The sequence below is a fragment of the Procambarus clarkii genome, chromosome 7, assembly GCF_040958095.1.
Source record: "Procambarus clarkii isolate CNS0578487 chromosome 7, FALCON_Pclarkii_2.0, whole genome shotgun sequence".
Taxonomy (NCBI): Eukaryota; Metazoa; Arthropoda; class Malacostraca; order Decapoda; family Cambaridae; genus Procambarus; species Procambarus clarkii.
In genome coordinates, this window is record NC_091156.1 from 12,118,516 (window position 1) to 12,132,099 (window position 13,584).

At 45.2% G+C, this 13,584-nt stretch overlaps 1 protein-coding gene across 2 annotated transcripts in view; it reads right to left on the reverse strand.

Moving 5' to 3' along the window:
• Positions 1-9,609: 9,609 nt before the first annotated feature.
• Positions 9,610-13,584, reverse strand: part of LOC123752409 (uncharacterized) — a 270,374-nt gene continuing 266,399 nt past the window's right edge. For both annotated transcript variants that reach the window (XM_069312957.1, XM_045734463.2), the window contains exon 3: positions 9,610-13,155. In XM_069312957.1, the coding sequence (XP_069169058.1) occupies positions 9,960-12,734 (2,775 nt within the window). In that variant the 5' untranslated portion in view covers positions 12,735-13,155 and the 3' untranslated portion in view covers positions 9,610-9,959. The remainder of the gene's footprint in view (positions 13,156-13,584) is intronic.

Genomic DNA, 13,584 nt, shown 5'->3' on the forward strand with positions numbered 1-13,584 from the left:
TCTCAGAGAGATAAATCATGAATCCTTTACAGAATCTCTCACGTCACAGGTCCTGCCGAGGTCACTGCGGTAAATTCGACAAAATCGGATCAGCTTGTATCCCTAGAGACACGGGAGTGAGAAGGATAGGATTGGGGGAGGGTAGGATTGGGTAGAGGAGAGGAAGGATATGGTGGGGAGGGAGAAGGAAGAGAAACGAGTGCTCTAGGAGAGAAGAGAAATATGGCGTAGAGGATGAGTTGTGACTGAGAGAAGAGAAATGGGCGTCGAGAAGATAAAGGAAAGGAAAATAAACTGAAATAGAGTAGGAAAGACCTGTAGTTTACCTGTAGGGGGAGGGGTTGTTTCAAGTGTTCTTCCATTCTCCAAATCCAACGGGGAGCTCTTCTTGATTGGTGATAACTTGATCTTTATGACTGTCATAACTGTTGTGATACGTTGGCTTGTATGCCAACGTATCATTACAATCCGCTTGATCCACACTTACAGCCTGTATTCCTTTAATTATTTATTGAAACAAATCCACTTTTCAAACGAATGGCAGAAGACAATACGAGAGAAATGTTTGAAGAACGGAAATGTAAGGAACATTAGCAGAAGCGATGGTCAAGCAAGCAAAACAAAAGTGATGTAGATGTATTGAGGATAAAATATATAAAGTGAAGGAGTAGATCAGCCTGTAAGTGGAGTAGATCAGCCTGTCAGTGGAGTAGATCAGCCTGTCAGTGGAGTAGACCAGCCTGTCAGTGGAGTAGACCAGCCTGTCAGTGGAGTAGACTAGCCTGTCAGTGGAGTAGATCAGCCTGTCAGTGGAGTAGACCAGCCTGTCAGTGGAGTAGACCAGCCTGTCAGTGGAGTAGACTAGCCTGTCAGTGGAGTAGATCAGCCTGCCAGTGGAGTAGACCAGCCTGTCAGTGGAGTAGACCAGCCTGTCAGTGGAGTAGACCAGCCTGTCAGTGGAGTAGACCAGCCTGTCAGTGGAGTAGATCAGCCTGTCAGTGGAGTAGACCAGCCTGTCAGTGGAGTAGACCAGCCTGTCAGTGGAGTAGACTAGCCTGTCAGTGGAGTAGATCAGCCTGCCAGTGGAGTAGGCCAGCCTGTCAGTGGAGTAGACCAGCCTGTCAGTGGAGTAGACCAGCCTGTCAGTGGAGTAGATCAGCCTGTCAGTGGAGTAGACCAGCCTGTCAGTGGAGTAGACCAGCCTGTCAGTGGAGTAGACTAGCCTGTCAGTGGAGTAGACCAGCCTGTCAGTGGAGTAGACCAGCCTGTCAGTGGAGTAGACTAGCCTGTCAGTGGAGTAGACCAGCCTGTCAGTGGATTAGACCAGCCTGTCAGTGGATTAGATCAGCCTACCAGTGAAGTAGATCAACCTGCCAGTGGAGCAGCAGACAGAAAATGACGGTGAAGAGGGATATGGACATATGACATAACAGTGCTACCCCTACACTACATACAGAAATCACAATAGCGTGAAATATCAAATGAACAAATCCACAAGGGCCGTGATGAGGGTTCGAACCTACGTCAGGGATGATCCAGACGAACCACATCCCTGGTGGATTTGTTCAATGCTGTTAGGTAAGGTAGCACTGTTTAGGTAACGCAAGGTAAAGTAACCCTTGTGATTGCTCCTGCACTACTTTGCTCCACCAGGTCACGCCTACAGCCTCTGGTCCACAGTGTAGTCCCCCCACAAGTGAATAACGTGTTGCTTGTTCTCCTTTGCTCTAACAGAAAGTAAAATAACAAAATCTTAACCAGATGTATTACTCACCAAGAAGAGAAAACATGCAGGCGATGAGTCACAATAACGTGGCTGAAGTATGTTGACCAGATCACACACTAGAAGGTGAAGGGACGACGACGTTTCGGTCCGTCCTGGACCATTCTCAAGTCGATTGAGAATGGTCCAGGACGGACCGAAACGTCGTTATCCCTTCACCTTCTGGTGTGTGATCTGGTCAACAAGAGAAAACATGTACCTATATAGGGGTAATATCAACTACAAGAACAAGTTAAATATCACGGGAAATAAACCACTTGTGATAAACTTTCATCTATTTTGCCATCTCGCTTTGAATAGAGTACTCCATCAGTTACCTAACTCGGTCAAAATACACAGGGGAGAGGAAAGGGGAGAACGGAGAGGGGTGTGGAGGAATGGGAAGAGGGGAGAGTGAGAGGGAGGAATAAACTACAAGTCAGTGGATGAACTACAGAAACATCTGGCAGCAGGTGGATGTAAGGGGGAGGATGTGGTCTCGTAGAAGGGGGAGGGATCTTGGGCAAGGGGTAGCTTTACCTAAGAACAGAGTAATGAGAGCCTATTGGCCCAGGCGAGGCAGCTCCTAGAAATACCCAATTAAACTGACACACACACACACAGACACACACACACACACACACACACACACACACACACACACACACACACACACACACACACACACACACACACACACACACACACACACACACACACGTTAAACCTTCGCTTCCAATAATTTAGCGTTCCAAAAACTATTGGTACCCGCTAATGTGTTCCATAAATTAAAGACCCTTTTACCAAAACAGTATTTCTCCAGGTATTTTCTGAATCAAAACTTATTAAATTTATGTCCATTATTACATGTTCAATTTTGAACTGATATATTTCGCACTCAATATATTTCTGACATGACTGAAATATATAAATGGATAAAACGGGATATAAATAAGTGAAATTTATCAACACAAAATAGAACACGAAACAATGCATCTAAATTAGATAAGTAAATATATTTACGACCCCAATTTCTTATACATTTTTATCCATTGAAATCAGTCATGTCAGAAATATATTAATGAGTGTAAAATACATCAGCATCAAATTGAACACGTAATAATGGACACAAATTTAAAAAAATATTGATTCAAAAAATACCCTAACAAATTGTTCCTTGGTAAATGAGTAAGTGAAAAATCCCGGCTAAATACTGGTTTTGGACATAGTGTAGTTAGTTTATGGAGCAAATTACGGGTCCAGTTATTAGACGTACAATCTATGTATTGTTTCAAGCGAACGATAGATATAAACATGATTGAGCTGATATAAATATAACCTAGGAGGTAGGCGTATCTCTTTACTGATTACACGACCTTTTTCTTTCCCTCTCAGGAGCTCTCTGTCCAGCAACCCACCGAAACCCACACACACACACACACACACACACACACACAGACACGCACACACACACACACACACACACACACACACACACACACACACACACACACACACACACACACACACACACACACACACACACACACACACACACACACGACGTTCATTAATCGACTCGCAGGCAATCTAAGTGTGTGACGGAACCAGTCTCGTGTTTAAGAGGGAAGCGGTCTGGCTTTTAACACAAGAGATAAGAGTGTGCTCTTCCTGGAGCAGCTGTGGAGGGCATGCTTGCCGTGAGGTCATTCTCACCGATAAAAATACAAGTTCAACAAATACTTCGTGAGCCACTCTGGTGTAGAGTCAATACACTTAAAATGGAAGAAAAGATCCTGAATCTTTAAGGACTGAGTTGCGCGCTAACCTACTGAAATTTATATAAAAAGTGAGCCAGAATATACACAAACAAATTATCTCATTATGTCTGCCAGTGATATAAATGAATTTACTTTATGTGAAATCGTCAAAATATTGTAAAAACATTATATCGTCTCTATAACAGTCTGGTTAGTCAGACCTAGCTATGGTAGTACGGTCTCCAGCACGGTCGAAAAGAAATGAAACGACAGGAAGTCACATAGAATAAGTTCTGAAGACGGTCATCATACTGTCTTAATGAAGAACGGGAGAGAGAGAGAGAGAGAGAGAGAGAGAGAGAGAGAGAGAGAGAGAGAGAGAGAGAGAGAGAGAGAGAGAGAGAGAGAGAGAGAGAGAGAGAGAGAGAGAGAGAGAGAGAGAGAGAGAGAGAGAGAGAGAGAGAGAGAGAGAGAGTGAGAGAGAGAGAGAGAGAGAGAGAGAGAGAGAGAATATGAGGACAGGTACAAAAATTCTAACTTAATGTCTCCAATGTAATATCAGTTGATATTTCCCCAACATTAGCTAGGGAAGAAGTCTTAATATGTGAGAGAGTTTGAGGGATAGAACCCCGCTAAGGAATTCCGCTTGGGTCGGGTCTGCTCCGATGAGTCGACTTTAATCAGGTAATTAGTGTTGGGAGGATATCAGAGGGCCAAGCTCTGTGGGTCACCGTGTGAGGTTCTTCACGTGGTGTCCCTCATAACAACACAGTGTCATTACTCTCATTACGGGCAGGAGTTTAGCCATTTCAATGCCGTGCTCATATTGGTAAAAATAAGACAGGAAGAATAATTATGAGAAATCACTAAGACAAAATGGCTATATATACTGAATTATACAATATCATTATTAAATATTTAAGTTCTTAACGTATAGTTTCAATATGTATTTTGTTAAGCATTCCCTCCAGCTCTTTAGAGGAAGAGTGACAGTGATGGTAGATCTCCTGTCGGACCGTCCCTTAAGTATTTCAGAGTATGTGTTAGTGTGTCCCTAGTCGACTCGCCCCTCTAAAATGTTTAGAGGGACGAGTCGACTAGGGACACACTAACACACACTCTGAAATAGTGTGTGTGTGTCTAACTCCTCTAAACATTTTAGAGGAGTTAGTACTGGCGCGAGTCCAGTTAGATCTTCCGCGCAAAAGTTCACAGGAGTTACAATGATGGTTAGTCTTGACTCCAATATTTCAGAGGAGTGAGAGTGTTGGTGCGGGTGGCGTCGGGTCGTCAGTCACTGGGTGATGCACCACCGTCCTCGCCTTCCACCGTCCGCCCACCCACCTTATGAGACAGAGCTATGATTTACGGCCGCCTTCAAGTATCACGGATCCCCGCCAGAATTGTTTATGTATTTGCAGAAGCTGTAGAAGGCAATTCTGGCTCTTCACACATAAGTTGGTCGTACCTGTTGAGAGAGAGAGAGAAAGAGAGAGAGAGAGAGAGAGAGAGAGAGAGAGAGAGAGAGAGAGAGAGAGAGAGAGAGAGAGAGAGAGAGAGAGAGAGAGAGAGAGAGAGAGAGAGAGAGAGAGAGAGAGTGTTAAAAGAATGTTGTCATTGATTTCACTTGGAGGGAGCGCATTTACTTTCAGTATAAGTACTTTGGTTAAACAATACCGACTATGTTGAATACGGCCCTTGGCATTGAAAACACAATTTTTCATATAAAGAGCAGACACGACTAAATTTTAATGGATCTTTTTGTATGGTTTCTTCATAAATATTTATTCCTAAGTGAAGTACTTGTGTGTACAACAATAAAGACAAAGTTGTCCACTTATATAATCTTGAGCAGTGACGACGGGCAAGAATCTTGAGTGAGAGAGAATGTGTCAGGAGAAAGCACAAGGTGACATCTGCTCGTCGTGTTGGCTGGGAAGTGGGAAATATTAGAGCTTGGTGTTGTATTCTTGCAACAACAACAATAGACCTACACACAACAGCTGGAAGAACTATATCCATGAATTTTATTACTGCATTTTTTTATTATTCGGTAGCAACGAGTCATTTGTTGGGTGTAAGAGGGCGCATGCTGAATGAAAAACTTCATCTGTTCAATATTTATTTGGAATCTGAACAAAATGAACTTCGTCTCTCAATAAAAACATAATGCAATATTTCACATAATAGTATATATTTATATTTATATATATATATACCCACCCATAACTTCTCAAAAAATATGAAATAATTAACATAAATAAAAATCTTAAGACTACCAAAAAAGCACCATTGTTTGGTATATGTGTATATATATATATAGAATTTATCATATCCCTTTATAATAAGTTAAAAAAAAAACAAGATATTATTTAATGGTCATTCCCCAAACAAAGTGACCAATTACATCTGTGATAGCCGTATTAATTTACAATTTTCTATGAAAATAACTGTATAAACAACAACATTGATTGTAACAACTTTTACAAAATATCAAAATTACAAGCAGAAGCATTAGCATCACGTCTCGTAAGGCTTCGTATTAGATTTGACTCTGAAAACAGTTCACGTGTGGAGAATCGACACTGGTTTTGGTGAGAATGAAGTGACACAATATTACAGGTCATTGCGGAGCAAAGTACACAGGCCCACTGCACCTTACAGTCTGCCTGACACAAGTTGACTATTTCCCCATTTCACACCGCAATCACTGGCTCAGATTTGGAGTTGGGATTAAAGGAATAATTGTATTTTCGAATATATATTTTTTTTACTATTCCAGAGCAGACAACCAATTATGTGGAAGATGATCAACACAAAACACGTGACTTGATATTCCTAAGATTGTTTTGACCGTATTGTTAATGACCCGAGCGTACTGGGACTGATTTAGCAACACTAGGATTGACCTGACAGTACTAGGATTGATCTGACCGTACTGGGGCTAATTTGACCATTCTGCGATTGACCTGACAATATTGCGATTGAATTGACCGCCCTGACCGAACATGTACTGGGACTGCCCTGCCTGTACTAGTTCTAGTACCTGACCGTTCTAAGATTTATTGAGTGTATTAGTATTGACCTGACTGTAATGGGAGCGACATGACCGTACCGGGATTAAACTTAACGCACAAGAAACATCTTGGTAATGAGACAGAGCATAAGTGTATAAAATACGTGAATTATTTGTCTTCCTAAAGCGAGGAGTACAAGTGTGGGTGGTGACCAGCCACGCCACTTCTCCTCCGCCCAGGTGGACGCACTCGCAACCAACGTCCAGAGTGCAATATCCACCACACACACTCGAACTGAGCCACACACACACAATTCCCTGTCCGGGCCAGCTATCTCTTGGACAACGAGGTTTATTTCATTTCAATTTAGTATTATATATATATATATATATATATATATATATATATATATATATATATATATATATATATATATATGCAAACAAGCCTGAATGGTCCCCAGGACTATATACAACTGAAAACTCACACCCCAGAAGTGACTCGAACCCATACTCCCACAACTGGTATGTACAGGGACGCCTTAATCCGCTTGACCATCACGACCGGACATAAGGAAGTGATAGCCGAGGCTATATGAACCACTTCCCCGCCGGCACTCGGATGGTAATCTTGGGCATAGCATTTTATCAAATCACCTCATTCTTTGGGGCACACGTGAGGAACACAAAATATTACGCACCCCATTTGTGTTCCTCACGTGTGCCCCAAAGAATGAGGTGATTTGATAAAATGCTATGCCCAAGATTACCATCCGAGTGCCGGCGGGGAAGTGGTTCATATAGCCTCGGCTATCACTTCCTTATGTCCGGTCGTGATGGTCAAGCGGATTAAGGCGTCCCTGTACATACCAGTTGTGGGAGTATGGGTTCGAGTCACTTCTGGGGTGTGAGTTTTCAGTTATATATATATATATATATATATATATATATATATATATATATATATATATATATATATATATATAATGTATGTTTGTGTGTGTGTGTGTAAATCACGAAAATTAACACGTGATGAAAAATGTGACAGTGTCAGACCATGAATTTTCAATTTCTTTCGTTATTACGCACCCCATACCCATCCCGTGGTGGAAGGATTGCAACAGGAGCTTCCTTCGAATTTCCTGTTTCAATTCTTCCTTCGTGGTCTGACACTGTCTGACCATAGTATATATATATATATATATATATATATATATATATATATATATATATATATATATATATATATATATATATATATATATATATATATATATATATATATATATATATATATATATATATATACATATATATATTGGTATAATTTTTTGTATTGTTTGGTTATTTAGTTGCCCTTACGAATTCTTCAATTCCAGTACAGTATTGAGAAATATATTTTGACCATTTGGTTTAATGGTTATTTGAAATATTGTTTTGTGTAACCTGCCAAATTTCTACTGATCGGGAATTACAATTAATAATGACAAAATTTATATAGAGGTGATTTGTGACGTAACTAGGACCAGGATCATATTTCTTAATTTTAATGTCACCAGTTTTGAAGACTATATAGTTCTTTGATATTTTATAATTTACGTGAATGACACAAGGGCAGCTGCGAAAGAATACGAATTTCACTTAGCATAGCTGGGTTTCGGATCACAGGGTGTTGACAAGAACCTGGTTGGCACCATTGGGTGCCAAAATTATTCTAATGTGTTTACAGAGGCCTAGCTGGCAGCAGTGTGTGCCAAAATGATTCTGATGTGTTTACAATGGCCTGATTGGCCCCAGTGAGTGCCGCCTGGCTCTAGTGTGTCCGGAGAATACTGACCATCTGGCCTCTCATCACACTGATGGGCTGAGTGCTTCATTACCCACAAAAATACTTTTCCAGATTTGTTTTTGGCCTAGAGCCCTACACCGCGTTCATTTAAGCTTAAAGGGGTAATTTTTTGTCCCATTTGCATAGCAATATTGAGTCTTATGGAACACCGTCTGTTAAGATTCAACTCTGTTTATTCACTCTTTTAGACAATAATTCACAATAAAGTCTCTGAAAAATAAACACCCCAACCCACAGATCTGAAAATAAAGGAATTGACGACGCTTAAGATCCTGGACCATTATCAAGTGATTACACGACTTGATAATGGTATTGGACAGGCCGAAACGTCGTGTAATTTCATCATTTTCAGACCTGTGAGAAGAGTATTTATTCTTCAGTTACTCTTGTCTCTCAGGTCCCATTTCTGAACAGTTAAAAGAGAACCAAGAGCGTGGAGAAAAACAACTGAGGAATTCCTTTTTGTACCGAAACAAAAGGATAATAGGGAAAGGGTGTCATAGGGGAGAGAGAGAGCTGTGAATTTTCCGTCTCAGGCCGAAATGACTGACTGCCGCATCTGATATGCTTACAGAAACTACAATGTCGCACGCAACCAGTCATTCTGTTGACGTATCAATGTTGCACTGGTAATGATCTTATGTTTCAGTAGGCCGCAATATAAATTTGCATTCATGGAATACAAATATAATAAACAATATTATATAGATTTACTGATATATTCAAGTCATATTTGCCTAACTCCTGTCTAAACATTGTGTGACAATTTTAAATTAAATAACTACACCCATTTCTGGAAAAAAATATAGGATTAGGATTAAACAGAAGGATGGCAGTACCTTATGGTAGTTGGTGATGGTGACGGTGCGAGGCCAGTGAGCTACGGTGCCCTGAGGTACACACACACACACGGCACATGACCTGCAGTGACCCCTAGGCGTGGGACCACCACAACACTCCCACAGTGGAGCAGTGTCGTGGAGGGGTTCCACATGTTTAAAGTTCCAGGAAGAACCACCTGTGAAAGTCTTATTGCAAGGACACTACGACTTAAATAAGACGCGTGTTTTACACGTACGTGTATATATATATATATATATATATATATATATATATATATATATATATATATATATATATATATATATATATATATATATATATATATATATATATATATATATTATATAATATAAACGTATATATATATATATATATGATGAACACTTTTATTAATATATGTATATAATGAACACTTATTGCATTCATGGAATACAAATACAATAAACAATATTATTTAGATTTGCTGATATAATCATGTGATATTTCAACACAATGACTGGTTGCAGTGTTCTGATTGCTGACAATGGTGTAAAATTAAACATGGTAAATGTGGCATTGATCAGAGGACATGATATATACAACGACTCAGCCAAGACGTGTGTTTCTGGACTCTGCCCAAGACTAATCCACTACTTGATGAAGACTAGGTAACGTTGGGAGCGAGGAAGTATTGACTAGAAAATAACGATAAATATAAAGGATGGAACTGGTACCAGTGAATGCTACGCACTAGAAACAACCGTTGCCCCAGCAGCCACACCACGGCAGGTCTATTGCCGGCTCCTTCTTTTTGGTGGTGTTGGTGCTGCTCTTACTGTTGGCACTGACGGAGCTCTTCTCGGAGTCTCTTCGAGCCCCGGCGCCCAGGGGCGTGATGTCACTCACATCGTCATTGATTGTATTCTCACTAATGCTTTCCATTTTGTTCAGTTTTTTCTTTTCTTTCTCGGCGGCTAGTTTCTGTTTACCTGCGTCGTACGACATGCTGCGACCTATTTTTAGTCTGTTTCTGATGGAGGCGGCACAGCGCTGGCTGGCAGGGAGCAGCGCCTCCTGCTCTGACCCAGAGGCTTTGCGCAGGATGCCGTTGGCGAGAGGCATAGGGCCGGAGGAGGAGGCCACCACGTGGGAGTGATACTGCGGCGTCAAGAGCGCACGGGATGCCGTCGGCACCTCCCGCGGCTGCTCCTCGAACACCACAGAGTTGGGACGTGGGCGTGGCGACTCGGGTGGGCGGCAATCCATGCCGAGGCGCGAAAGTCTCCTGGAAATGATCGGAGAATTGCCCCCGGTACCCGCCGTGGTGGAGGGCGGGTCCGGGCCTCGAGTACCCCGGTACAACGACCCCGCCCGCAGCACATGCCCAGCAGCCATCGGCGTGGATGGCGTGCCAGTACTGACCACCAGGCCGCCCCCACTCTGGCATGGACCAACCGGGTCCCGCGGATTCACGTTGTCGCGTACGCGGGGTATCGCAGTTGCCGCCGCTGGTCTTTCCGGCAGCTTCAGGTTTACTATACACCTGCTGGAAAAAGTCTTAGACGCCTTAGTGGTCATTCGAGAATCATTTTGTGCGCCGGCCTCTACGCGGACCACCCCGTCCCGCCCCTCTATACGCTCACAGGACTTATCACTCGAGGATGGTTCAGAACACTGACCTGAGTCCGGGGAGACCGGGGTGGTGAGGTCTGTGTGGGAGGGATCGGTGGCTTGCGGGCCGTGGGCCGAGTGGGGCGGGGGTGGAGGCGCGGGAGACAACTTGGCGCCTCCCCACTCCGGCACGTGCAGCTGCGCGGGGGCATCGCGCCCGTGCACCGTCAGCACGATGCGACACCCCCCAACAGTCACGTACTTGGGCAGCTTCACGTGCTTCTTGAGCTTCATCCGCACGAACCGCTCGCCTGTGTCCACGCCTTTGTAGAACCGCCGCTCGAGCTCGCCAATGATCGTGCCGAAGGCCGAAAGGAGGATGACGAGGGTGGCGTCGGCGATGTAGTGAGGGACGCCCGTGAGCGCTAGGACGATGGACTCACGAGTGATGTCAATGAGTGGTACCTTGCCTCCACGGACGGTGAGGCCGTGGTTCAGCAGCTGCTGGAGGGCGTCGCGACGTCCCAGGCTGATGTAAGCTGCGCGACCTACCACGCGCACACCGCGGATGGAGTGCAACGTTCCTTCCGCCTGCTGTTCAAGCTCGTCTATTATTTCTTGTGTGGTAATGTCCCACAGCTGAGGCATTTCAGCCACGGACACCATCAGAGTATTGGGTTCTATGCTATTGAGACGCACCAGAGAGGCCCGCGGGTTGAAGACGGACACGAGAGGCAGCCCAGCATCCAGCGAGGAAGATGTGCCAATGTTGCAGGCACTGCTGGAGGAGTAGAGGGGGCCGGCGGGGCTGCTAGGGGGCCGAGTGACACTGGCAGCAGAGTTGAGGCCAGTGCCTAGAGACTGACTCCGACTGCCATTCAAAGGACCGGAGAAGAAATAGGAAGATCGTGTGTAGTTAACTGTCGTAGTGTGTGTCACTTCCGGGGACTCGCTCACGGGCACTGGGTTCGTGGCACCGTCCTTACACAAAGACAGTTGCTTCACCTCCTTCACCAGAGCCCCGCTACTGGCACTCCCCTTCAGTTTCTCGATGACAGTTGCTGAGCGCCGCCTGACGGTGGAGTAGGAAGGGTCAGGGATCACCTTGTCCCTGGAGGGAGAGGGCGGTCGCTCCTCCTCGGGCGGTAGAGCCATCGCCAGCGGCTCTGCGAGGTGCTTCCGCCTATCGTAGTGAAATGAGGAAGCGAAATCAAGAAGTTGATCGAGATTGAAATGGTCAGTTTGAGATAAATAGGTTTCAGTAGTTATGGGCTGAAGGGGGTCTGGGGGCGACGCACCCCCCTCCCCGACATCGCCGAAAGCAGGTGTGTCGTCGGGGAGGCACACCCGCACCGACCCCGGCTGGGCCAGGCCGTCTACTGGGGCGGCACACGCGGCTCCGGCTGGCACTCCCGCACACTGAGCCTGGCTGCAGCCCCCCGCCAGCCCACTCTCCATGGTCGCCGCCTGACGCATGGTATATTCTACACTCCGCATTTTGCCACTATACACTTTTTGTAAATTTTCTAAATTATCTGTTTCTACGTTCGCTTCTTCATCGTCCTCGTCCTCCCCTTCCTCCTCGTTAATTTTGCCCCGGCAGAGCCTCTGCTCCAGCTCGTCCTCCTCATCGTCATCGTCATCATCGTCGTCGTCATCACTATCGCCGTCCATATTTTTCACAAAGTTCTCGAGTTTGTCGTACTCGTCGCGCAGCGTCCACACCTGCTGCTTCAGAGTTTCGTTTTCTCTCTTGAGCTTGCGTAGATCTGACTGACCGCGGTCCACCTCGGCGTTGATCTCTATAGTACGCATGCGCAGCTCTTCGTTTTCGAACATAACCCCGCGGCTAGACCGCTTATCTAGCTTGCGGGAAGGCTTAAGGTTGCCTTCCTTTTTTTTCGATCGCATCATGGTGGAAGGTGCGCGACTGGCGGAGATGAGGTAGCGCGCGCTCACCTGCACCACGCGGAGACAACCCCGCACATAGCGGCCAGAGGCGCGCCCCCCGCCGTTAGGGGGGCCACGCCCCCCCCGTCGGGACGTCCCCAATCCTAGTCACTTGGAACCGCAGGTACTTCTGCTTGAGGACGCAGACGAGGTCAAGGCGCCGCCGCCGCCCCCACCAGCCCGCGGAGTCGACCGCATTGTCAGAGGCCGGGAGGGGCGGCGCCGTGCGGGAGGTAGCAGCAGCAGGGGGCAGGCGAGGTCGCGCACCACCTGCCGCTCACCATCACGGCACCATCATGCCCTCACCACGCGGCCACCAACACCTCCACGCCACCCTCGCCGCCGTCCCTCACATGCGTCCTCACCGAGGACACAATCCTCAACACTGAAATATAGACAGAAAGCCACACAAATGAATATAATTACAGCAAGGAGGATACAAATCGCTTGTCCTAGCCGGGAGAGTGTCTTAAAAGAGCAGCCAGTCTAACAATAACAGTTTTAGCCATCTCGGATGTGTGAGTGTTTCCATATTTAACAATATAAAATTAGATTTACATTGAGTTCTCATTCATTTAAATTGTGTGACAATTAAGGTTAAAAAAGGTCAGCTACGTGTAAGGAGAAAATTTATTACGCTTCAAAAATCAAGCGGGACAACAAACTACACTGAAAATCAATTGAACACAGGAACCGGAGCAGCTCACACAGCTCGGGACTTAAGAGTATTGGCGTCCCAAGCACCTCTTGTGATCCTAAGGACGCCAATAACCCCGACGGCGCCTCTCTCTACAGTCACTCATACGAGAACATT